Here is a 27,356-nt window from a genome sequence, read left to right as displayed (position 1 = left end):
TACGGCGCCTCGCTCTGTCGGGAATTAAGGGGGATTGGGGGGCGAGGGTTTTCGTCCCTGGCCGTGATGCCCAACCTGACCACATCCTCGACAGTCCATTGGCGTTTCCATGGGAGGCCCCCGCTCGATGTTGGACTGTAAAGTGGAAGTCATGGAGCGCGAGGGACCACCTGGTCACCCGAGCGTTCGTCACTTTCGCCTTGGCCATCCAGGTTAAGGGCGCGTGGTCGGTGACGAGGGTGAAGCTCCTTCCCAGCAGTAGTACCGCAGCTCCAGGACTGCCCACTTTATAGCAAGGGCCTCCTTCTCCACCATGGCGTACCGGATCTCCACGGGGGTGAGCTTCCTGCTGATGTAGTCCACTGGGTGTTCCTCACCATCCTTGGTCTGTGAGAGGACGGCTCCCAACCCAGTGTCGGAGGCATCCGTCTGTAGGGTAAAGGGGCAGCCGAAGTCTGGAGCATGGAGGACGGGTGAGGAGGACAATGCCTGCTTCAGGGCCTGGAATGACCTTTCCGCTTCTGAGGTCCACTGGATTTTCTCCGGCTGCCCCTTTTTGGTCAGGTCAGTCAGGGGGCTGGCTAGAGAGGAGAAAGTAGGGATGAAACATTGATAGTAGCCGCCTAACCTGAGGAAGGCACATACCTGGGTCTTTGTTGTGGGTCGAAGGGCCTTCTGGACGGCCTCCACTTTCTTGGGTTGGGGCTAGATAACTCCGTGTCCGACTCGAAAGCCCAAGTATTAAGCCTCCGCCAGGCCCAGGCGGCACTTCCTCGGGTTCGCGGTCAGCCCCGCCTTCCGGAGTTCCAGCAAGACCTTCCGGAGCCTAGCTAGGTGTTCCTCCCAGCTCCCCGAGTGGATGACGAGGTCGTCGATGTATGCGGCCGCATATTCTTGATGAGGCCGTAACAGAATATCCATCATTCGTTGGAACGTGGCAGGCGCCCCATGCAGGCCAAACGGCAACACCTTGTACTGCCAGTGGCCCGATGGCATGCTGAAGGCTGTCTTTTCCCTGGACTCTTGAGAAAGGAGCACCTGCCAGTAGCCTTGGTGAGGTCCAACGTGGATATAAAGCGCGCCTTCCCTAGCCGATCCAGGAGTTCAGCCACTTCATTGAGGCGCCGGAAGTCATTGCAAAAGCGCAGGGATCCATCGGGCTTTGGGACCATCACAATGGGGCTGGACCACGGGCTACGCGATGGTTCGATCACCTTTAGCTCTTTCATTCATGTCACTTCATCCTCAATAGCCAGCCGACGAGCTTCCGGGACCCGGTAAGGCCGCTGCCGGACGATTACCCCAGGGGGCGTGCTGGATGATGTGAGTCTGCCCGGGCCGTTCCTGGAAGACATCGGAGAACTGACGGACCAGGGCGGTTAGATCGGTCTTCTGATCTGGGGAGAGCTGCTCTCCCATGTAGACCACTGGGGCCTCCGTTGCGGCGAAGGCAGCCATCTGCGGGGCCGGGGCCACCCACCTCTTCAGTAGGTTTATGTGGTAGAGTTGCACTTCCTTCCGTTGTCCCGACTGACGGACCCGGTATGTGACCGGCCGCACCTTCTCCAGGACGGTGCAGGGCCCCCTCCAGGAGGCCGGGAATTTTGAGGTTGCCGTGGGAGTCAGAATGAGTACTCGGTTGCCAGGCTGGAATTCGCGAGGCTGGGCGGGCCGGTCATATAGCCGTTTCTGGGCGCGCTGGGTCTCCACGAGATGCTCCCTCACGAGGGGCATCACCCGGTCTATTCGCTCCCTCATTTGCTGGACATGTTCGATCACACTTCGGTGTGGGGCCGGCTGCTGGTACCGGGCGACGTCTAACAGTCCTCGTGGTTGTCGAACCGAACAAGAGTTCGATATCAGGTCCCAGTCGCGCCCTTTGTCTGCCACGACACGCCGCAACATCCTCTTCAGGGTTTGATTAAACCTTTTGAAAAGCCCGTCCATCTGGGGGTGGTATACCGAGGTGCGGAGGTGGTTCATTTTGAGGAGGTGACAGAGGTCGGCCATCAGCCGGGACATGAACGGGGTACCCTGGTCCGTCAGGATTTCAGAAGGGATCCCCACCCGACTGAACAATAGGAACATCTCCTTGGCGATCGCTTTGGTCGTAGCTTTCCGGAGGGGGAGGGCTTCCGGATACCGTGTGGCATAGTCCACGATCACCAGGATATGCTCGTGGCCCCGGGCAGACCTCGGCAGTGGCCCTACCAAGTCCAGACCAATACGCGAGAAGGGCTCCTCTATGATGGGTAAGGGGATCAAGGGGCTGGGGGGAGGCCGCTGGGGAGACGCCCGATGGCACGTTGGGCAGCTCTGACAGAACCGCTTGACTTCTACCTCTAGTCCGGGCCAGTGAAATCGGTCGCGGATCCGTTGGGCGGTGTTGGTGGCGCCAAGGTGCCCTGCCATTGGATGGACGTGAGCCAGTTCCATGATGGTCCCCGTCTTGCTCTTCGGTACCACCAGCAGAGTCTTCTCCTCCCCCTGCCTCTGGGCAACACAGTACAACAGACCCCTTTTTACCACAAAGTACGGAAGGGGGTGTGGAGCCGGGTTCCGTACCTCGTCATCCACAACCCGTACCTGGCTCCAGCTGTGTCATAGTCGGTCATCTTCCCTCTGTTCTCTCCCAAAGGACCCACCTCCCGTTACCCTTTTGAAAAGATAAAAAATGGGTTAGAGGAGAGGGAACGACACTCACCCTCTGGCTCGCTTCCGGTGGCCAACAGGAAGGGCTGCGGTCTCGGCGTGCGGCGACGTCGGGGGTAATGGGGTTTCCGGGGGCTGGGCTGCACCGTTGTGGTCAGGAGCTGGTCGAATCCCGGCCATTCTCGGCCCAACAGAACAGGCACTGGCAGGTCGTCACGAGTCCCACTTCCAGCGGCCAGGACCCCGGTTCGGCCGCGACCTCGACTCGGCGACTCAGGACCTCTCGGGTATCGCCATGGATGCAGGTTATAGGTAGTCGGGACTTCCCCTTTTTCTGTGGGCCCAACACGTCCGCTCGGACCAGGGTTACAGAGCTTCCGGAATCGAGGGTGGCCATCACCGTATTACCATCGAGCTGCACAAGTCGTTCCGGGGCGCCTGAGGCAGTTTCCGGTGGATGATGCAGCCCGCCAACCAAGCAAGCGGAGCCGGAAATGCAGCCTCCGTGGGCATGGGCTCGTCCTGGGGGGAGGCCACCGGGGGTCTGTTATCTGGTCGAGAGGTGCCATTCCGGGTTCACCCTCCGGGGGGGCCGCCACTCTCTCCTCCGTCGTGGGCGAAAGCTGCATCCGCTAGCTCGACGGATTCTACGAGCTCTCTGAGGGACATCGGGTTCCGCATGCTCACTGGGCGTCTGAACCGGCGAGGCAGAGCACGTAAGAGGCGGTCGATGACGATTTTCTCGGCCACCTGGACGGCCGTAGGCTCCTCGGCCAGCAGCCAGAGGTGTGCGATCCGCGTCAGTTGGGCCGCTTGGGCTCGGACGGGAAGATGCTCGTCATATGACCACTGATGAAAGTGTTGCGCCGCGGCCACCGGCGACAATCCCACCCGGGCGAGGATCTCGGCTTTCAGGCTCTCGTAGTCGTCACTGTGCGGCGGCTGGAGGGCGAAATAGGCGCATTGTGCCTTGCCGGTCAGGAAGGGAGCCAGGAGCCGCGCCCACTCGTTCTTGTCCCAGGCTTCTCGAGTGGCTATGACCTCGCATCGATATTGTCGAGCTCGGTCAGCTTGGTCAGATGGTGATGAGCTGTGGCGCGGGCTTCCGGGAGTGGCACTCGGGCGGCGGCCGTTTGCATTGTCTCTAATGCGTGCTCCAGCTTCTCTTGCCGGTGGGTGAGCTGTTCGGAGAACTGTTGCTGTCTGGCGGAAATGTCCGTGAGGTGGCGGATGATCTCTTCCATCTTCGCCGATCGTTGGGGACACGAGCAAGAGAGAGAGAGAGCGGGTTCCTGAGGACGAAAAAGGCAGACACGGTTAGTAACTGTGCTGTGAGGGTGCCCGCATGCTCCACCAACTGTGGCGGGCAGAAAGCAAAACAGACACAGTACTTCAACTTTACAGGCCCCAGAGGGTGGTTTATTGAACACAAGTGACTGTATGACCGGTGGTGCTAGTTGTGGGGGAATTAGCTCGTCCAGTTCCGGTGGTAGTCATGCTCCGTGACGTTCCGGGGAGTGTAAGAGGTGAGTGCGGTGGGTGCTGATTGGGGTGTCTGCCAGTCGTCAGCCGCTGGACTCTGTATTAAAGAAGATAGCACAGTGTTAGTCATGCAATGCCAAAACAGAGAACAAGCTCACTCTCTCCTCTTTCTCTGCTGCTTATATAGCGTGAGCTTGATGGTGCTGACGACTGGCAGGTGTGTCCTTTTAATCTCTTTACATATGACATAGAGAAATATCATAGACATTATAAAATGGCATTTTTGCTTCTTACATTTGATTATAATTTCCTAATAGTAGCATTAATTGCTAAAGTTAATTATTGCGTTTTTATATTATTTACTTATACTGTGTGTACTTTATATTTTAGACTTTTTAATAATTCATAGTTTTACTACTTTTTTATTCATTACTTGTTTTTTTTTTACAGCTATTCATCTGATACTCAGAAAAAAAACTTGCATTTTGATTGTAAAATCTTTTAAAGAAGTTTGTAACAGTTTCTGTTCTTTTTTAATTTTTTTATCACATTTTTTTTACTGACTTGGGGTAAAAAAACGTTCAGTACACATTTTGTACCGCAGTTCTAATTCAAAACTAATTCATTTCTGTGATATTACAATGTGGTTCATTTTGCTTTAAATTGAAATGAGTTCATTGCAAATTGTATTTGTCATTTGTAGTTTTATTAATTATGAACAATAATCAACAATGATATCAAAAAGTTGTACATGAAAATATGTTTATTATTATTATTATTATTATTATTGATAATATGTTAACTATTATTCTATTATCTTCTAATAGAATAGAATAAAGCACATATTAAAAGGACAAAATAAGGAACAATACAGGATATGTTAATAAAAAAATCCATTGCATAAATGCATACAAATCTTACAAAATTAATATTTAGCGTCCGGTGTACACATGGTGTAACACTGACATACATAGTTTGCAGGAAGTCCTGTGTGGTTGTTTTACAGATATGGTGTTGATTTTTAGGACTGTATGCCTTTGTAATTGTTGTTATTTTAGTTAATCTTTCTTGACACCTTTTGCACTCTTCCTTTCAGATCTTGATACATGTGGGCTTTCTAACAGAGGAATCTGGCGATGTGTTCAGTCCAAAGGTGTTGAAAGGGGGGCCACTTGGAGAGATGGTTCAGTGGGCCGACATCCTCACCACCCTTCATGTGCTGGGTCATAACCTCAAGATCTCACTCTCAGTTAAAGAGCTGCAGGGGTGAGTTGACCAGAATACAGTTAAACAATGTTCATTCGTACTGAAAGCATGCTTCCACTCGGATGGGTTTTCAGTGCAATTTACAAAAATTTAACCCATTTCCACCTAAACTGTAAACAAAAGCTATTCCACTAGACTGTCAGCCACACACAGGATGACCTGTTTTGGTAGTTTCTCGTGTTTGTTCCATGAGAGGACTCGACGCGTGTTGTGCATTACTTTTAAGATATTGGTAAATATCTCACGTGCAGCTTCCTCTACTGTTTAAAAGAAATCTTTATGTCTCCACCTTAGATAATTTGCATTAACTGAATTAAATGAGTTTGCATCTACAGTCTATTTTGGGCTCTTATTGGGTTCTTTTTCTTCCTTACTTGGTCCAATTCATTAATGAATCTGTTCTTTCATTTGTTGGTTCATTATTTGACTGCAACACAATTTTCCTTCCTTTTCTTGGACCACATTGTCTAGGTTACAAAGTAAGCCAGAACTGCCACTGGTGGCCCCCCCCAAAAAATAGGCATATGAAGCCCACTGATATGATGCTACAGGGAGGCTTTCAGCACCATGGACAGCTCCCACATACACATTTATATCTGGCCGGGTTTACTGTAGTTTTACACAAAATCTCTCTGGAAGGTTTTAAAGCACTTAATTTATAGTTGTCATGGATGCTGAATTTGATTAGAGCCGAAGAGAAAGCTAATACAAAATACCCTAGGGGTGACGCCTGCCTGCATGTAATGACTCTGGCTTGGTCAAGTAATTGACACAGAAACAAACACACTGATGCAGACATACTTATACACACTCACCCTTACAGCTTGTGAACTGTAACATGAAGCAAGATTTTTTTATCTCCTTTGATAAATGCATATAGTATAAAGCAGGTTTTATTGTGGAATAAAGAATGCATGCAGACAGTCAGCTTGGAGCAAAGTGACACAATGAAGTCACATGCCCGTATATTTTCTCCAATTTAAAGCCCCACAGAAACTAATTTTGTGATAGACAAGAGATATATTAGATTTATTCCAGAGACAGATATATTTAGGGAGGACCACATATCTTTGTCTGCATTTGAGGTCACATATAAATGTATTATTGCTTTGCTTTGCTTTTCAGTTGTTGTGAGGTTTGTGCTTTTGTTTCTCATTTAGCGTATTTGGTGTATTAATCCATCTGGTAAAATTGATTAATTCACTGATTTAAAATGATCATCATTCACATGCCATTCAACTTTAAAAGCTTATACTGTATAATACTCTGTCATATTCAGAGTCACTGCAGCATTAGATTGCTCACATATCCTATTATTATGATTATGAACAAGTCCCATAACGTTCCACGTACCATTTCAATGTACAGACAAGTATGTGGTTTACTGTGTGTGACAGCTCTATGTTTATTAATAATGTTTAAGGAGGTCATAGGGATGCTCACTTCCGTTTGAAAAATGCCCACTTGATGTGGGGACACAGACTTGTATAGGCATGTGTGAGAGTTTTGTTTGAGCAGGAATGTAGATCGTGTGTTCTTCTATATGTGGCTGCTATACCAGAAGGAGTCATGTAAATCGTGCCAGCAGAATATAAAAAATTCAGCAAAATGTCAACACACTTTAACCTTTGTGTGGTGCTCTGGTCGCCCATAGTGTTCGACCTGTTTAAAAAAACTGATTGTTTTTTATAACCTGAGACATGATTTTATTTATTCAAGATGTGTTGCTTGTAATTGAGATAACATCATACTATGGTCTGTAAATTCTCATAGCAGTGCTTTCTCCATGTTTCACATGATTCTCTGGACACTGTAAACATTACAGTTTGAAAAAATATGCAATTTTCACAAAATTTGTATGTATTATTAGGAAACTCAAAACACACTCTTTAACCTTGAGTTGATTTGACTCACTTTACCATACAGAGCTTTGTTGATGTAGGTGCATAGTAGAAAGAACGAACAGATTAAACATTAATGTGTCACAATGCTTGTGGTGAATGTAAATTAGAGAGTCTAGACACCATGACAACAGTCTCATTTCAGACTCAACAACAACCAGTCTGACCTTCTCCTGCTCAGTTCTTTTCATTAAAGTGACAAAACATACAAATGTAATAATTGCAAGCTACAGGCAGAGCCTGTCAATAAACAAACATCAGATGGCACTACACAAAAAATAAGAAGCTATTAAAATACATATAGTAATAATATGGAAATATAGAAATGTTTTTTAAATATTCCTTGTTGATTTAAAGTCAAATCGTCTGTGAGGATTACAAACTGAGTACATTTGTATGTGTAATTGGAAAGTTATGTGATTGTCAAAGTTGAATTTGAACTGAAGTAAGCATCGTAATGTGTTGAGCGGAGTTTGAAGCATTTGCCAACATTGATGCAGGATTGCTCTGTCATTTTCTGTTAAACAAACCATTTCATCAGTTTTTCTGTGAGTAAACTTCTGCAGGCAAAAGCTAATATTGTTCTTGCTTTTCTTAAAGTTAAAACTTTCTTCTTGAAGTTCAGCTTTCGTTTTTTGTCATTCGCATTAACGGAATAAAGGATGTGACAATGGCTTTAGTTCTGGTTTTTGTGTTTGACTAGTAGACGCTATTCTTTAATCTATTTTGTTCGTGTTAGCCCGCTAAAGTTATGGCCTTTGCTGATTCATATCTCTGACAGACTTCAGTGTGCTGCTTTGAAGTTAGATGAAATGTAATTTATACAGGCTTTTCACAGGGAGAAAAAGATCAATTCATTTTTCGTGATCTGATCGGTCTATAAATTGGCCCGTGAAACTGTGATACTGAAGAGCCAAATGCTCCTTTGTGAGAAGCAAAAGAATAACACACTTTACAAATTCTTCCCAGTGTCTAGAAAAGTGATTCTTCTCAGCTGGACGTGTTTCACGGTTTCCAAGACGTATTGATGCTCAGATTCAGTGAACTGAATTGGTGAGATTCATGCATTGGCTACTTTTACATGCAATCTAATAATCTGTTAATAATCCGACTGCAGGCTCAACTGGAATGAAACGCTTTCGTGTAAACACCTCAGTCTAAAAAAAAACTATCCGAGTGAGCTTCATCTTAAACAGAAGAAAGTTATTAGAAATGTAAACCTTTGAATCCATATACTTTTATAATCAGATTCAAATACGGATGTAGTCCAATAGTATGTGTGTTACTTTACACTATTAAGGGTATAGTCAGTAGGACACATTACGTTTTTCATGACATATAAAGAACACGAAGCTAATTTATTTAAGCACCCATATGTCGTGACGCTACGTCTAATTTTCTTCATTTGCCAAATAAAGAAAGCCATTCTGGCATATTTTCACATGCGGTATGTCAGCAAAGCAAAAACACCAATTAGGGATTTTGGCGGCATGCTTGTGGTGACTTTCTTCACTTCTTACAAAAACAAAAGCTTTAGTCTGACTACACTGGAAGTGTTAAAGGGATAGTTCCCCCAAAAATAAAAATTCTGTCATTATTTACTCACCCTCATGTTGTTCCAAACCTGCATGTTCCAAATCTTTGTTCTGCTGAACGCAACTTGGATGAATGCCAGTAACCAAACAGATCTCTTGCCCCATTTACTGCCATTGTAGGGAAAATAAATACAATGGGAGTCAATAGGGGACGAGATCTGTTTGGTTACAGACATTCTTCCAATTATCTTTGTTTGTGTTCAGCAGAACAAAGAAATTTATACAGGTTTGGAACTACTCAAGGGTAAGTAAATAATGACAGAATTTCCATTTTTGGGTGAACTATCCCTTTACAACTGCAGGAATAACACAATGATAATACCAAACCATTCAGTCTAGCTGTCTTTTTATATAATTCGTATAAAAATTACTTACTTATTGGAATTTAAGTTTATTTGTTTACATGTGATTAGAAATCAAATATGACTTGGGATAGTTCACCCAAAATTAAAATTATGTCATAATTTAATCGCCCTTGTGTTGTTTCAGACCTGTATACATTTTATTGTTATGCTAAACACAAAGAAAGATATTTGGAAGAACATTTGTAACCAAACAGTTCTGGGTCACCATTGACTACCAAGTCTGAATAGAAACTACTATGGTAGTCTATGGTGCCCCAGAACTGTTTGGATTCCCACATTCTTTAAAATGTCTTCTTTTGTGTTCAACAGAACAAACAAATGTATACAGGTTTGAGGTTGAGTAAATGATGACATTATTTTCATTTATGGGTGAATGTCCCGTTAAAGTGGTGGACCAGACCAGAGATCAGAAACGTCACAAGATTGCTTTGATGTGATGTTTACTTAGATCACAAGTTATTTAAATAGATCAAAAGAAATTGAGTCACACATACTGTATGATATTTTAACATTATTTAACTGGTCCATCTAAAATGAAATGAAGTGGGTGAAGTGCGGAATGGAGTCGATCAACTAAAGGCACATCAAGACTCGACACAGCGATGCTTTCACTTTAGACAGATTTACAGTTTAATGAGGGTAGTTTGCTTTGAAGTGTTGCAAAACACCTCACGTCCAGTGTATACACAGCATGACCTTCACATTCGATATGATTTTAATTCAGAGAGTCAAAGCCCAATACCAAATCGGATCTCATTGCATTTCAATTTTACAGCAGCTCTTTGGCAACGTAAGTTTCACATATACTATTGAAAGAATTTTAAAAGCCTAAATAAAATATCTGATCCAACCTGCCAATAAAATACAATTAGAGCGACATAAAACCCATTGTCAGTCAGAGCACATCTTGTTTTTAGTGGAGGTTGATGTGAATTACTAACTTTCACGATTGTTGTTTCTGTGTAAACACAATTATTTCTGTAAATTATAACTTATCCGAAGACTTTTGTTAATGTGTGCCCACGTAAAAATGTGCCCAAAAATTGTAATAGACTTTAATAAGCTGTGTTGCTGTCTATAATACAAAAATAATAAATAATATTAATAAAAAAATATTAAATAGAATACAGAATAAAAATAGAATAAAATATTAAGATGCCATTTTATTATATATATACATATATATTTTTATACAAATAAACATATTTATATAAAATTATTATGTGTAATATAATTTATTATATTCATAAATTAGGCTAATTTTGGAGAAGTACAATAATTTTCATAAACAATAACATCTATATTTTTATTTATTTTTATACTTTGTTTATTGATTTAATAAGCCATGAAGAAGACTTTATTTATATGCACTTCTGTTTGCTAAACTCATTGCAATGCATTCTGGGATTGCATTTTCTGTAAAAGATACATGTACTGTAATGGTGTCTTAAAAAATTGCCTTAGAAAATCAGTACAACTGGGCTTATTATATCCTACAGTGCCCTCCACTATTACTGGCACCCATGGTAGATATGAGCAAAGGCTGTAAAAATAAATCTGCATTGTTTCTCCTTTTGATCTTTTATTCAAAAAATCTACAGTATTCCAACATTTCATTAAAGTAAAACAAATTGAAGTGGGGGGTGTAATGGTAATGTGCACGGAAGACTCGAGGAACGTAGATAATCCAAAGTGTCTTTAATAAATCCAAGTGAACACAGACAGAATCACATCACCACATACATAAAACATGTATGTACAATACAATACCGGACAATGAAACAAACAAAGAAGAGAACTTATATAACACAGATAATGAGGCATAAACAGGTGACGGGGATAAACTAATAATGTCCAAATGATGGGGATCAAGTGAGAAGGGTGCAAAGGATTATGGGGAGTGTAGTCCGGTGTACAACGAGGGCAAACAGTGGATTGTGACAGGGGGAATGTAACATTATATTAAAAAAAAATGTTTTTCTCTCATACACCCTGGTCACTATTATTGGCACCCTTGTATTCAAAACTTTCTGCAACCTCCATTTGCATGAAAAACAGCTCTGAGTCTTCTCTTTTATGTCTGACGAGGTTTGAGAATATATGGCAAGTCATCCGAGTCATCCGAGATCCTTCAAATGTTGGTGCTCTCTTATCTTCAGTTCATCCCACTCATGTTGGGACCATCTCCATATCTGCTCATAGTCAGTGGAGTTTTCCAGGAAAGTCCAATATGTCCTCATTCTAGATCAATGTATGGAGACTGTGAAACCTTCAGACATTTTCTCTGGTGGGTCTCACTAATGCAACGCGCTCTGATTGGCTTTCCCTCTCTCTCTTCACTTCATTTCTCTTGTCTGTAGGGAACGGGCAGCTGTTGAAGAGGTTTATGATACTCTCTCCACCACAAAAGCAGCTGCTCTCTGTTCTCATCTTTATTCCTCCTGGCTGTGTGCTGTCAGGCTCAAAACACAGCAAAACATTCACTGGGAACACACACAATACCAATGTTTACTGTCTAAAGCCGAGCACACGCTACAAGACAGAGGCTTGTCCCCTTTCATTTTTTAAGCCCCAGATCGTAGCCAATTCTCAGTGTGTGTCCAGACTGAGTATAGTCACAGGCACTATGGTAAATTCAACCTGATCACACGGATCTCAAGTAACTATTATATGAGGTGACATTTTCTTAATTTGAATGACGGGAATCATACAAAAAACATACAATTACTAGAAAAAAAGAAAGATGAGTATCTACCCCAAACTGTTAAACCGAACCATCACTGTGGCTAAAGCAGATTGCACTAAATTGAATGAATGAGATTAAAATAACTACAGAGTTGAAATACCTTAATGCTTTGGGTCTGTTCTGACTACTCGTGGATCACATGACTTGAATTGCTCTTGTCCTCGTGTACATGACAGGAGGAAAGCTACTGTTCACAATCCATGCCCTGAAGGATTATGTGTCTCAATCTCTGTTGAGATGCAGTTTTATTGTTGAGCCTAATTTTGTAAATCGTTTTAATTGCGTGTGATGCAGCGCATGATGGGTATTTGTTGTTCTGTTCTCACCTTTTGGCATATATTACAGTGCGTTCAGTTGTTTGCTTTCGTAAAGTTTTTAGAGAAGCTTTGTTTTGGGTATCCTGCAGAAAAAAATGCACCTATGGCTTTGCCTTCTCATTGTCATTATTATAATTTTGCGATTGTACTTCAGACGCAAATCAACAGCTATTGCTTTTGCAAACATTGGAACTAAATTGCTAATCTGAAGAGAATAACAGAAGTGCATTATTTTCAGTCTTCAGTCTTTTCTTCAGTAGAGTCCCATGTCTATGGCATTGTGTGCTCACCTCGGGGAGTTAAGTGTTATAGGAGGTTGAGATGTTAATATTGGGCCAAAATAACTATGCCACATTCAATACATTCAATACCACATTCAGTATATTCCTCCTGCAATTTGGTCCAGGGTACATTGTTTTATGCATTAAACATGCATTGACAAGCTACACAATGACAGCTCAGCCAAAAACAACAGTTCGTTTGTTTGTTTATTTTGTCATGATTCTGCCCTCTCTTGTCACGCTTTTTGAGCCTTGAGGCAGAATCATGACAGACCCACGTGTTTAATGTGGAGAGAGGCATTTTTGGCCCTTATTGCTTGCCATACACTCGTCTCTGTCCCCGCCCTCTCCTCTCCTCATTATTGCTCGTTTATTGTTTCATTCCCCACAGCTGTCCCCCTCTTGATTTGATCCCTTTATAATGCCCTTGTGTTTTCTGTCCTGTACTGGTTCATTTTGATTAGTGTGGTGTAGTTCTTGTGTCTTGTTCAGTGTACTCTAGTTTAGTTATTTGTAATTTAATTCAAGTGTTGTCTTAGTCTTGCCTAGTGTAGTTAGTCCGTGTTCCTGTTTATACGGCATGTTTTATACCCTTGTTCCTTGATTATTTTGTTTTACATTAAAAGTGTTGTGTTAACCCCTTACCCGCTGTCTGCGCCTGGGTCCTCTGTCCTTGTGTCCTTCCCGGTTCGTGACATATTTAGTCAAGAACAATTCAAATTAAAATAGCAAGAGTAAAGAAGCTTTCCCGAAATTCTTTTGCTTTGTTCTTTTAGTAAATATATATTTTTGTTTTGTTACTCATAGCCATTTGTCAATCTTAAATTGTTTTATGTTTTTTATTTATATGTTTCCTCTATGTTGTTTGCTCATGTTGGCGGTTAAACATGACTTTTTTTAGTCTGTTATAGTATAGGGAGACATTCCACTCACTCATTAAACACTGACATTTATTTTAAGTGGCGAAATGTACATTTTAATTTAATTTCAGCATCTTATAACAATCAGCGATGTAAAAATCATAATAATGAATAAATATTGTCAACAATTGTTGCCATTCAAAGTTTGGTAATTGATAATCCTTTATCGTATTTTATTATGTATTGCTACCGTACAGCAAATACAATAGATTACTTGTCAAATTAGATCGACATCTTATTACTTACTATGAAAAAACGAAATGTCAGATTTGTAAAAGCTTTGGCCAGTTATGCGGCCCAGCAATAACATCACGACGTTCAGCAAGGAAATTCAGCAATAAATTGTTCGACAGGAGTGGGGAAAATATTTTGTACAGATAGATGAAACATCAGTGTGTTAATAGCATGGAGTCTCAGGCATCTGCGGAGAACAGGTTCAATAAGAGTAAAAGAGCAGGAGTCACTTGAACACACAGTTTGTCACAGAAGCTGAAATGCCATGTGGTACAAGACACCAGAAGTGACAAGAGAGACCAAGACAGCTGTCATGTCGCATCAGGGATCTTCCTTAACCAGAAGTAATTACTCAGCATCACTACATGTGAGAGAAACTAAATGAAGATTTATGCAGTGCTAATGTTGTTTAGTACATTTGGATCATTCGGGACAGTGCAGTAGTGTCTCTTCTCCTGTTAGCACCTATTATCATCATACACCCTGGAGAAAACAAGCCAGGGGAAGGTGTAAATGGTGATCCTCCTGCTATGAGAGGACAGCAGTTTAGTTCTGTGTTTTAAACCACAGCTGTCTTTACTTGTATGAAATGTTAACGATCGATGAATGCCATTTTAAGCAACAGTGCACCTAAAATGAACTTTTTGTGCATCGATTCAGATGCATGTCTTTCCAAGACCTTCCGAGCCAAATGACAGCTCTACATCCTTTTTTACTATTTTACAATCATTTAAATTAGGGATGCACCGAAATTAAAATTCTTGGCCAAAGCCAAAGCCAAATGAACATACACTTGGCCGAAGACCGAATACAGAACACCGAACATGTTTTTTTGCATTTCTTCTATTTATTTAGCTAATGTTTTCAAACTGAATGATCAAAATGTGTTTTTATAATTTGTCTTGCTTTTCAATATAGTATAATTGAACTTAAAGGGGTCATATGGCGCGAATACGTGTTTTTCTGTGACTTCGGTGTGTTATACGTTGCCCATGCATGTATTAGACACATACAATTGCAAAAATTGAAGTGTTGGAAGAAAAGATGCATTCTATCTAAAAGCAAATGCTCACCCAGACCTGCCTGAAACGCCTCGTGTAACCACACCCCCACCAATCTACGTCAGTTCATGGTATGATTTGACTAACACCGCCCAAATGTATACACAAGGCAGTACTGTCAGTACAATTGCTTTGGAACCTGATGTTCCAAATATGGTAAGAGGCGTTACATTTCCCTCACACGCTTGCAGTATTCGACCAATCACTACGCACTGGAGAACTGGCCAATCATAGCACACCTCGCTTTTCAGAGCCATGAGCTTTGTTAAAAATCCGCGGGGTAAAGAGGAGATACAAACATGCACGGTATGTGGAAAATACAGTGTTTTTGAACCTTAAATCGTGTATACACATTGCATTACATCTAAAACAAACGACAATATTCGTTTTAGCCGTCTCATATGACCCCTTTAAAATATAAAATTGAGTAAACCAAGTAAATAAAAATAAAAATATTGAGCTCTCTGCCTTATTCAATGGACTAACAGACTGCAGAAAAAATGTAATGTACTCTGTTCGCCCACAACAAAGTAGTTTATTAAAAAGTGTAATTTACATAAGCCAACATCCATGTAAACAATGCATGCTGAGGCTGACTCTCTAAACTCCGCCCACAAAAGCTGACTGACTGTTCTCTCAGAAGGTGCACTGGGATGCACAGACATAGCTTTATCTTTCAAGTTTGTTTAGTACAGCAAACTGTGTGCACACTACCACTGTGCGATGTCAGAGGATGTCGGGAGTGGCGGGGCTTCAGGCCACCTGCTGTCTGAAGTACAGTCTACCGGTAACAATGCTTTCGTCCGGAAATTTACTCTTGCGCCGCAGGACCCGTGTCGTGTCTTTCTCTGACACTTTAAAATGCTTTACACACTGCTGACATGTTTGCTGCATTAATAAAACATGCGCGTCTCTCTCTCCGCACTGGTTGCTGCTTGATCGCATCAAACGTCATGTTCGGTAAAATATATTCGGCTATTTCACTTTTTCGGCCAGACACCTGACATGCTTTTTTGCTATTTTCGGGCTAATAATTTTGGTTGCCGATTCGGTGCATCCCTGTTTACAGTACAGTCACGGTACTGTAAACGGAACACAGACACTGATATCAAATCAAAAAGTTTTTCAGATGCATTTGGTTTTACTTCCATTGTAACCTCTTTGAGTTTCAACACTCAGCGCTCTCATTATTCTCTGTAGCCTACTAAAGATAGCAGTCAATGTTGCATAGATGCTCCGCTCGGTTTTCCTTTGAATGCACTCTCAAACCCTTCAAACATAGAGAGATCTCCTGCATTAGCTTTATCTTTAGTGCCACAAGGCCACTAGCTGCGTTTTGTGTTTCCTTTCCTCCCATTACTATAGTGTTGTGTAGTTGTTTTGATCTGAGCTGATGAATGCCGTGTTACAGGGCCACCAGCGATCTGTGCCAGAATAAGATAACAGTTATATCATGCAAAGACACATGAGATCTTTCATGGCCACAAAAAACGCTCTATTAATAACATTAATAACTGTTCGTAAGCTTTTTTTTACATATCACAGATAAAATAATGCACAGTATTTGGAAACATATCTGTGCCCTGTGGTCCATAGATTAGATTTTCACTAAATCTTCTGTAGTGAAATACAGTATGAAGGAACTGAGCCGTTTATGTCTACTGCTCATGACGAATGAGGGGCTTAAGATGTCGGGCGTTATTAAAACAGTAACACCTTTATAGAAACAATAACTTTCATGGATACAGACCTAATTTACTTCACAATGTGACACCAGAAAGTAGTAAGAAATAAATGTACAGACCAGGGAGGATTTTTGATAATTCTACAAATTAAAATACGTTTTCATACAGTGGTAAAATGAATTCTCATGTAACCATAAAAAAACAGAACTGAATACATTTAATCAAGGCTATTGACTTTTTGAAAAGAAAATAATTCAACTTCAGGAATGAATTTGCCATATAAACACATAAAGTTGATTGCTAGCCATTTAAGTTTGAATATAACCTGCATAAACTGCATTGAAAAAGCCATTTAATTGCCTTCAAATTTGTCAGCAATATAGAAATCTACAATATAGCAAGTACCTGGTATCTTAAGGATCAAAAACCTCTGAATCATGCTACCAAATTGCAATTGCCAATTTATTTTCTGATAGATTACAGGCAAGTTTTCTATAAAAAAAAAGCAATTTAAGATTAAATCCTCTGCTTCATTCAGGAAGACCAACAACTTTATCCAGTAATGACATTGGTAGTATTGTGCAGGGTGCAATGACAAGGGCTACCTATTCTCTTTTGGCCTGTTTGCAATAAATTAATTTATTTGCTGATTATAGACTAAATGGACTATCTTCCAAGGCCAGATGAGTTGCCAGCATGCTGATGTCCCAGAGCTTAGACCCAGAGCATTTAGTATGGTCTGTCATGAGGGCTGTGTTCTCTTGTCAATCCTCACATAAGAAGGTCAGCTCTTATGTGAGATCACCCCTTTGAGCTTTTTATAAGTAGACCACTTCCACTCCACATAAATAGGCTACCTGCTAAATACAAGCCATAGCAAAACAAACATTACTAAAACTATAGTTATTTCCATTCAAAAATGAACATTTAGCGTTGATTGTTCTTGCATATTGTATTTGCTTTAAATTGTAATTAAAGAAAGAGCAAGAAAGTGAGTGATTGTTGGAATTATTGCTTGTCAGTATGCGCCTCACATCTATAAGTTTCAGTGTGACACTGAATGTTCCATTGCACCCTGCTGTTTCAATTTGAGCTCCAGTGACCCCTTGTGCAGTTCTAGGAACTGACAAGAATTCAGATTTTTGGCTATATTTATAGACCCAGGGTCACAGTGAAGTGGTACATGCACTTCACCACATCCCTTCTCATGCTATATTTCATTTCTGGAGAGAGATTAGTAGGCCTTTATAGGATTGGCACTGTGTATAAGGTTTTTGTACTCAGCAGTGTATTACAAGAGCACGTACCGCATCCTGTTAGTGTGCTTCTGCATCCAGTTTTGCCAATATTTCTCTCAGTGTGGGTCTGATCCCCACCACACGCGTCTGAAAAATATCAAAGGGTCTAACACCAAACCCTGCAGAACACCCTTGAAGTAGATGTTTGTAACACCAGATTAACCAGGCAGGAAAGCCGATCCACTTGCAGTTTTGAAAAGTTTATTAGATAATAACAAAATAAAGATCTGAACAAAGTAAGTAATAATCCACATGACAAACTGAGACCTAGAAACATAACATAAGAGATAACGGGACAAAACCAAGAAAACCCATACAACAACTGACAAAGGAAACACTAGAACTGTATATACATGGGATTAGGGTTGCACGGTGTACCGGTGCTACGGTAGCATCGCGATGCTAAAGCTTCAAAATACCCGCTATGCCTCTCTATTTTTGAAACGGTAGTATTGTAGTACCGTAGTACTACATATGCGCATTATGTTTATTGGACACTTACATCTGCCTTTTTGCACTCTTTATCTCCAAAATGAATGCGTGTTTTGAATGTCTCGGACGAGTTAATGATTCAAATTGGCGATTTGAACAAGTTGGTTAAATGATTCACTAACTCAGTGGAAAACTGACGCCACCTACTGGCCGTTTTAGTTCTGCATTTAAAGTAAGCCAAATATTTCCCTATATAAAGACTGCTGTATCAATTAAATTTGTCCAACATTTGAATTAGTTCCTACGTGAAAAATGATCTAGTGTACTTTAGTATTTACTACAGTAAACTACTAAACCTCATAGATACTAGTGTTTTTGAGTCTTATCATAGTAAATATTTAACTATACTACAGTATTTACAAATGACTAAATGTAAATGTATTTGCTACAATTTATCCAATTACTACAGTTAATACAACAACATATTCTAGTGAAAAGTATAATACAGTTTACTGTAGTAAATACAAAATGTTTAATCTAAATCTGTGTTTTTGTGTATAGATTTGAATTATATGGCACAGCATCGTGATACTACTTGGTATCGAAATACTTCAGCTGGTATAGTATCGTAAGACATGTTTATTGTACCGTGACAACCCTACATGGGATAACAAATGGGCAAACAAGGAACACTTGACGCTAATTAACATTTAACCAATAATAAAAGAAACTACAAAGAACTACAAAATGACATGGGGAAACAGGAACTCAGGAATACAAACTTAAAGTTCACATAACACAGGAAAAGCAATGTCAAATCATAACATGATAAATACGTGCTTGGAAAAACGACACTAATATGAGGGTGAAGGCCGTTCACACGCACACTTCACACTCTCACCGTGATACACATGTATGCGCACGTACACACAGCGGTGTGCAGTTTTTCCACTGAGTGCACAGAAGAGTATGTAGAAATATATTTGTATGTTGCTCCTTTAGACAAAATTAGAAAAACTAATCATCAATGAAGTTTTGTGTGAACGTTTATGTGTATGTAGTGCTCTTTTTACAACTCTTCTCTTATGCTACATAACTTCAAATGTGAACCCCTGATTGCTCTGCGATTTCATGCTGGAACTACAAGCCTCTAACAGTGTTGAGTTAATGAAACTGCAGTCTGCTAAATACAGCCTTGTGCACTTCCATTGTGACAAATTCATTCTCGCTGTGCCACACACCGGCACTTCTCTTGATTTCCCCCGTCACAATTGTCCATCTAGTCATCAGCGCTCCGCTTTCTAATCTGCGTAATCTGTTGCATTTGTTAAGAAAATACAAGTTTCAGACGTACTAAAGACATGTCCTGCTGTGAATGGGCCTGCAATTCCTTGCATTATAGGAGAATAGGCTTCAGTTTATTTTTTGTGCAAACAGACTGTTCCTTGAATCACGGGTAAGGGTGACTCTGTCCTTTTGGAATATGTTTGCTCTTTTAAAAAGAAGGGACTAGAAGGTACTGTAGATTCTACACTGTAATTAAACAGCTTTTAATTTTTTAAAGTTTATTTATAATTGGGCTCTGTTGGCAGCAGAAGATGCATTTTGAAGCTGTGAATCTTAAAACGAATGAAAGGAATTAGAATTTTTAATGGCTCCACTGCTATGACAGCTGAACCTGAACAAGTAGGCCTATAGCAATGAGCTACTGAGGTGTGAGTAGATGATGTGCGGATGACAGTGTTACTGTGTGTGTTCATTATTGACGTTAGGCATTACTGCTGTCTCATGATGTTTGATAGACTGTGACGTAAAAACAACTTTGAAACGTTAAAGGACCCATTGTATGAAAGTACATTTTTTTGTACATTCAAGTGCTATAATCGGGTCCCCGGTGCATCTAGCAACCGAGAGAACGTGAAAAACGTGAATAACTTTGTTTTGGTAAGCCTTTCTCTGCAAGCATGTGAGAAATCGAGCCGTTCAGATTTTGCTCCTGATGTGATGTAGACGCAGGCTCTTATTATAATATTACCACCCCTTAATCTACACAATTCCACCCACGGCGCTGCCGCAATTGTTGTTTTCACAAGCGACAGCGGTGTACGTGATGCCATGGCTAAAGTTCGTGGACAACATGCAATGTAGTCGCTGCACAGTCTCAACCTCGGAAGAGGTTGGAAGCAGGATTAGCTTCAAAGTTGTTCCTCAAGAGGGATCGAGACCAACTGAAAGAGACAAAGCTGCCGATGTAAGTAATATATATCATCAGTCTGAACTGACGTACATGTACCGTATATATAGGAGGATAATGTTAGCCTACGATAGCGAAGGGAGCTAAGTCAGTCAGAGGCTAAATAGGACATTCATAGCCAGTGTTAAACTTACTCTATATTTATATGTTATTTGGCAAATGGGCACTTGGAGTTTAGCTGTATGAATGTTAATACATTATGTGCGTTAATATGTTCAGCTGCGGCAAGCTGTTTGTTTTGCTAATGAACAGGGGCGAACACTGGGGTTAGTTTTGTTTTAAATGTCTCTAATCATTTGTGTTTAGGCTGAAAAATCTGGTACAGCATACTAGTTATGCTTTCACGTTGTGTGTGTAACGTTATAACTTGTCAACGACAAGTGCTAAAATCCACGTAATTCCGCTGAGATCTGCAGGTGAGCGTTGTTTGCTGTGATGGATTTTTTAGTCTCCGGACGAGTGATTTGAGACGTTTAAAATGAAAATAACCGCAGAGGAGTTCAGGAAACATAATTTAGCTAAACCATTGCCATGGCAGTACTACACGTTTGTTGTGCTGACTCGCCGGATGGAAGGGGGATGGGGTGCGCTTTAACTCATTATCATTTAAAGAGACATAGCTGTTTTTGACGAGGCAAAAAGGGTTTTGTTTACACAGCCATTGAGTGTTTTTAAGCAAAATATGTTCCAGACATTTCATGACCCTAATAAATCATACCAACTTGTTGAAAGTGCTCATTTTATGAGTCCTCAGGCAGCGCCACAGACCACAGTATGTTTACTATCTGATATTGCACACAAAACTGATGGAGGGAACGAGACGTTGTGTTGAGAGACAGACTGGGGTTTGATCTTGAGAACCTATCATCTCCGAGAGGAATTTTAAAACGCCAATGGGCTTGGCGCACGCCAGTCCCCGCCCTGTGCATATGGGTATAAAAGGGAGATGGCGGCGGCCATTCACTCATCTTTTGGGCTGAGGAACCTGAGAGGCATCTCCCGGTCGCTGCAGCAGGTCGGTGAAGCGTTGTGGCATGAAGACACAACGTCTCGTTCCCTCCATCAGGGAACGGATGTTACAGTCGTAACCAAGATGTTCCCCTTCAGTCGGTCTCTTGACGTTGTGTTGAGAGACAGACTGGGGACCTATCTTTACACGCCATGGCGCTGAACCGTATCACGACCGCCAGTGGAGCAACACTGACTGGACTATAGAGTCACAAGTGAGCAGTACTGCGAGACGTAATCTTCCAGTGGGATCAGTACTTAGTAGCATACCCTGAGAGGCTCGTACTGATGGCCATCACGGACGGTGGCGATCGTCTCTATTAGCGAGACGTCGCCCGGCGCCGTAAGGAACACTGGGGAAACACTGCTCTCCTTGTTGAAGAGTATGTTACGGAGGCCACATCCTACCACAAGGGGAGGTTACATGTGGAGACACCAACATGGTCTCACCAGTGGGGAGAACAACATGCGAAAAAATTGCCCCAGCCTGAATGGGGGGCAGAACCCAGGTGGAGTAACCACCAGAGGGGAGGTCACAGGTTCACCGACAGGGGAACCAAGAGTGAGGAACTCATCATATGGGACGACCCTGCAGGGGAGTCACTACGTATGGGGCAAAAGTCTGAGTATAGGGGTCCACCTGAACAGGGGTGACTCTACCAATACTGAACTTGATTACAACAGACCGCTCCAACGCTCCTCCCCTGGTGCTGTCCCCTAAACAGACAAAGAGATGCTCAGAGCTTCTCAGGCTCTGCGTGCAGTCCAAGTAGAGGCGCAGTGTGCGTACTGGACACAGCACGTTGGAGGTTGGGTCTTCCTCCCCAGAGGGGAGCGCCTGCAGGTTAACTACCTGGTCCCGAAAGGGAGTGGTGGGAACCCTTGGGCACATAACCTGGCCGGGGTCTCAGGATAAGTGAGAACTACCGGGCCCGAATTCTAGGCACCCATGGGACACAGAGAATGCTTGGAGGTCCCCCACCCTCTTGATAGAAGCGAGCGCCATCAAGCGTGCAGTCTTCATCGTTAGATGAGGGAGACTGGCGTCTCTGAGGGGCTCAAAAGGGGCCGTACAAAGGCACCGAAGGACCACATTAAGGTCCCAAGAGGGTATGGAGCGAGGTTGAGGTGGATTCACCTTTCTCGCGCCCCTAGGGAACCTGGTGACCAGGTCATGTTGGCCGAGAGACTTACACTCCACAAGATCATGATGAGCGGCAATAGTGGTTACATACACTTTCAACGTGGATGGGGAGAGGTTACTCTCAAGTCTCTCTTGTAGGAAGGCCAACACTGACCCGATCCCCCCGCGGGAAGAACACCAGGACGAGAAGAGACGCCACTTATAAGCGTATAAACGTCTAGTGGTGGGGGCTCTAGCCTGCAGGACATGGAGATTTCAGAGGTCTGGCTTGGGGTGCCACACCGTCAGAGCTACCAGGTCTGAGAACAAAGTCTGCTTGGGCCAGTAAGGCACAACTAGCAGTACTTGATGTCCCTCTTCCCTGACCTTGCACAGGACCTGTGCAAGGAGGCGTACTTCCGCTTGTGCTAGCGCGGCCAGCTGTGTGCTAAGGCATCCATGCCGAGGGGTCCCTCGGTCAGGGAGTACCAAAGCGGGAAATGGGTGGAGTTCGGGGAGGCAAACAGGTCCACCTGCGCCTGGCCGAACCGCTCCCATATGAGCCGGACTGCGCAGGGATGGAGTCTCCATTCTCCGCGGGGTGACCCCTGATGAGAGAGCACATCGGCTGTGTGGTTCAGGTCGCCCAGGATGAAAGTGGCTCGCAGGGACTTGATCACCTGCTGACTCCAGAGGAGGATGCGTCGGGCGAGTTGTGACATCTGCCGTGAGTGTATGCTGCCTTGGTGATTGATGTACGTCATGGCAGCCGTGCGGGTACCCGGTGTCTGTCGTGACAACGACGTGCCTCGAAACCTGCCCGAGCGGAACCCCTGCTCGGAGAAAGGTCAGGTCTGACCACGGGGTGAGGGTGCGAAGGCACTGAGGCGTTACCATAATGCGCCTGGTGCCGGTGTGCCATGCCGTCCAGGGAACACGACTCTGAAGCCAGTGCTGAAGCAGCCGCATGTGCATGTACCCGAGAGGGATTACCCCTGTCGAGGATGCCATGTTTCCCAGGAGCCTCTGAAACAGTTCAGCACCGACTGCGCACGCTCGTTGGTGAGACGCGCTGACATAGGGACAGAGTCTAGTTCCATACTAAGAGGTAAGAGATAAGAGGAGCTCTGAGCTGGGGAGAGCTTTCTCTTTTCTTGGTTGACCCGTAGGCCCAGACAGTCTAGGTGCTGGAGCACGAGGTCCCTGTGCGTACACAACACATCTCGCGAGTGTGCCAAGATAAGCCAGTCGTTGAGATAGTTGAGTATCCGCATGCCTTGCTTCCGGAGGGGAGCTAAGGCAGCCTCTACGAGTTTGGAAAAACCAGAGGAAACAGGGCCAGACCGAAGGGCAGGACCTTGTATTGATACGCTCTTCCCTCGAATGCGAACCACAAGAACGGTCGGTGCCGAGGGAGGATGGAGACGTGAAAGTACGCATCCTTTAGGTCGATTGCCACAAACCAATCTTAGTGACGAACTGAGCCCAAGATGCTTGTTCAGGAGGCACAGATCCAGAATGGGGCACAGCCCCTCACCTTTTTTGGGCACTATGAAGTATGGGCTGTAAAACCCGGAAGACATCTCGGTTAGAGGGACGGGTTCAATCGCACCTTTCGCCAGAAGGGCGGCAACCTCGGCCCGAAGCACGGAAGCGCTCTCCCCTCGAACCAAGGTGTGGAGAATGCCCCGAAACTTCGGCGGGTGCCTGGCGAACTGGATTGCATAACGGAGACGGATTGTCCTCTCTAGCCAGCATGATGGGCTGGTGCACTCTTGCCAAGTGCCCAAGAACCGTGACAGCGGAACCAGAGGGACGATCTGCTTCACCGTGCCGTGGGAGGCTGGTTTGCTGACTGACAGAGCGGTCAACAGTTCTGTTGACTTACCTGCTTGTTGTCGCTGACCGACGCAGCGTCCGGTGGAGGTTGCGGCTGGCAGCTTGGTCCATCCAAGACACCGTCGAGTCGAGGGTGCTGAGGAGAAAGGAAACCCAGGGAGAAACACTCTTTCTGTGAGAATGTGGGTTCCGGGCCCTGATAAGGGCCTGGACTTGATGGGGATGCAGCAGGCAGCGTCCCTCTACGACACGTGGGTGCTGGTATGGCCAGGGTCGGGCCCGATGTTGAACTCCCTGGGTTCTTCCCGTCAGGGCCGCTTAGAGGTCTTCTTAGCGGCCTGCTGACGGGGTGGCAGATGCCTTCCTCCGCGGGGGCCTGCGTCTCAGGCGGGCCGTCGTCTGGGAGGGCCCTGGAACCAGAGGAGCTGCCGCGGGGGGTGGGGCTGCTGGGAAGCAGGCTGCACTCGGGACCGTGATGACCGATAGGTGGCCAGGTCACGGCGCAGCAGGATCTGCTTGATCGCCTCAGCCTGATTCTGCACCGCGGAGAATTGTTGTGACACATCTTCCACGGTGTCACCAAACAGCCCAGCTTGTTAGATGGGCACATCCAGATGATAGGTTCTCAAGATCAAACCCCAGTCTGTCTCTCACCACAACGTCGAGAGACCGACTGAAGGGGAACTAAGAATATACTTGTAATAAAGTTCAATGTAGGGAAGGAAGGAGGCGTGAACCGGCATCATTCACAAACTTTAATTCAAAAATAAATAAACAATAAACAGCAAATAACAGGCCGGCAGCCACCTCACGGTCGACTGCCGGTCACACGAACACATAAACAAACTTAACCTATTTCCGGGCCCGGGTCCTCTCTCTCGATGGTCCGGTCGCTCGTCCTCTTATCCTCCCGAGCTCCCCCGTGAGGCATGCGGGGACCGGCGGTCGCACAGCTGACACTCGTTGCCACTTACGCCGCCCGCCCCGCCTTACCCACCCCACGGCTCTCGCCCCGCCTTCCTCGCTACAATACTGTATTATAAAATATAAATATTTATAATAGAAACAATACAATATATATTAAAATATAGTATAAATATTTATAAAATATCACTACCTTTTACTTTTGGATAACGAAAATATCTGATTGTAAAAGGATTGTAACCTTGAATCAGTACTAAAATGGTGTTAATTGGCATTTGCAACATGGAAAGAGGGGTGCACTGTTCACAAGAGGGTGCACTTACAGTATGTGGCCCTGCATGCATTTCTCAGTATAAAACACAAAGTAATATCCAAAAAGAATGTGAATTACGATGGTTTTATAGTCGTAAAACATCTTAAACATGTCACATAATGTATCATGACATGTATATTGTCAGCCACACGTACGTATATAAATGGCATATAAATGTCATTGCATTAGCAACATCATATGAAAGTGGCATCTACAAACAAATGCTGCTTGAGTAACAAATGGACATGTTCCATTTTGGTCTAAAAAGCATGTCTTGTTTTGTAAGATGTGTATTTTCAAGTACACCATTTAGGGCCTCCGTATAGTTCAAGTTAGCATAGGCTGTTTACAGTTGCCAAGCAACATAGACACTTGCAGCATTAATACAGAATTCAATGGATGTGCGCCTTTGTGTATTTCACTCACACCTTTTAACAAGGCTCATTAAGTCAGATATTAGAGATAGCAGAACTATCTGTTTTATAACTCAAGCTTTTGTAATGGCTCGCTTGGCTGTGGAACAGTAGGCTGGCTTATAGTTTTTACTTTTCAGCTAGTGTTTGGAAAGGGGATATGACATTCCACCCTTCGGTGGAAGCTGAAATGAAATACTGCAGCAAATTGACAAATCCATCACAGGGAAATAGAACAGCTGCATGTATCCGATTTTAACCGTGTGAGAGCATTTGCTTCACTAAGAATTGTTTTATTGTGTGTGTGTGTGTGTGTGTGTGTGCGTGCGTGCGTGCGTGCGTGCGTGCGTGTGTGTGTGTGTGCGTGTGTGTGTGTGTGTGTGTGTCTGTGCCCACAGGATAATTGTAATACTCAGAGGTTGCTCTTTCATGGCTCAGGACACCTAAAATGCCTTGAGAAAATAAAAATAGACACAAATAAAACATGATCCTTGAAAAATCGTGTCATATGAGCTATAAGAATGTAGATGGCATTACTTTTTAGTTTTCGGTCTTTGATTAATCTATACGAAAACTATTTGTGTGGAGATAGTAAAAGCCGGTTGTGAACGGCATTTCAATTCGACAGTTTTCAATTCAAACAACTCCATTTGTTTCTGGTCTAATCTTCAGAGAAAGCACTGACTGAGACACTACTGGGAGCTGTTTTCCACTGCAATGATGCCATCTTTCTACAGCAGTAGTAGATGGGGGAGAGATGTGATGTGTTTATGTTGAATTTCTGTGTACCGCTCACTGTGACAGCTTGTATGTCTGTCATCTGTCACTTTCGCTGAGCTCCAGTGACCCACAGAAATACAGCTCACATTTTACAGCTAACTGTTGTTTTTAAAGAGAGAGACAGACATTCACACAAACACAGCTCTAAAAGACAGCATGGAGGATTGTGACTACGTTAAATGGGAAACACATTGGTTTTTAGCCTTAGAAAGACACTTGCCAGAACATTTTTAGTAAATAATAACTTGTTACAGGTCTCTTGTGGAATTATGGGGAGACATATTGGACGATATTGCAGAAGTCCCAGTTTTCATGGCGGATCAAGGGTACGGTGTGTTTGTGGTGTTTGTTAGAGCAACAACTACACTGTAAAAATTATTTGTTGTTTCAACTTAAAAAATTAACCCTTTGAGCAAGGTTTGTGAGACTTCAGGATTTGATTTGGGTCATGCTGCACAAAGACTCTG

The 27,356-nt window shown here is 43.5% G+C and overlaps 1 protein-coding gene across 2 annotated transcripts in view; it reads left to right on the top strand.

The window, feature by feature from the left end:
- Positions 1-27,356, top strand: part of LOC130561272 (alpha-1,6-mannosylglycoprotein 6-beta-N-acetylglucosaminyltransferase B) — a 132,642-nt gene that overhangs the window by 55,319 nt on the left and 49,967 nt on the right. For both annotated transcript variants that reach the window (XM_057345478.1, XM_057345477.1), the window contains one exon: positions 5,231-5,400. In XM_057345478.1, coding sequence (XP_057201461.1) covers positions 5,231-5,400 — 170 coding nt within the window. The remainder of the gene's footprint in view (positions 1-5,230; positions 5,401-27,356) is intronic.

Source organism: Triplophysa rosa, linkage group LG11 (genome assembly GCF_024868665.1).
Source record: "Triplophysa rosa linkage group LG11, Trosa_1v2, whole genome shotgun sequence".
Lineage (NCBI taxonomy): Eukaryota > Metazoa > Chordata > Actinopteri > Cypriniformes > Nemacheilidae > Triplophysa > Triplophysa rosa.
Note: the sequence above shows the minus strand (reverse complement) of the source record. Positions and strands in the feature narration are given on the sequence as shown.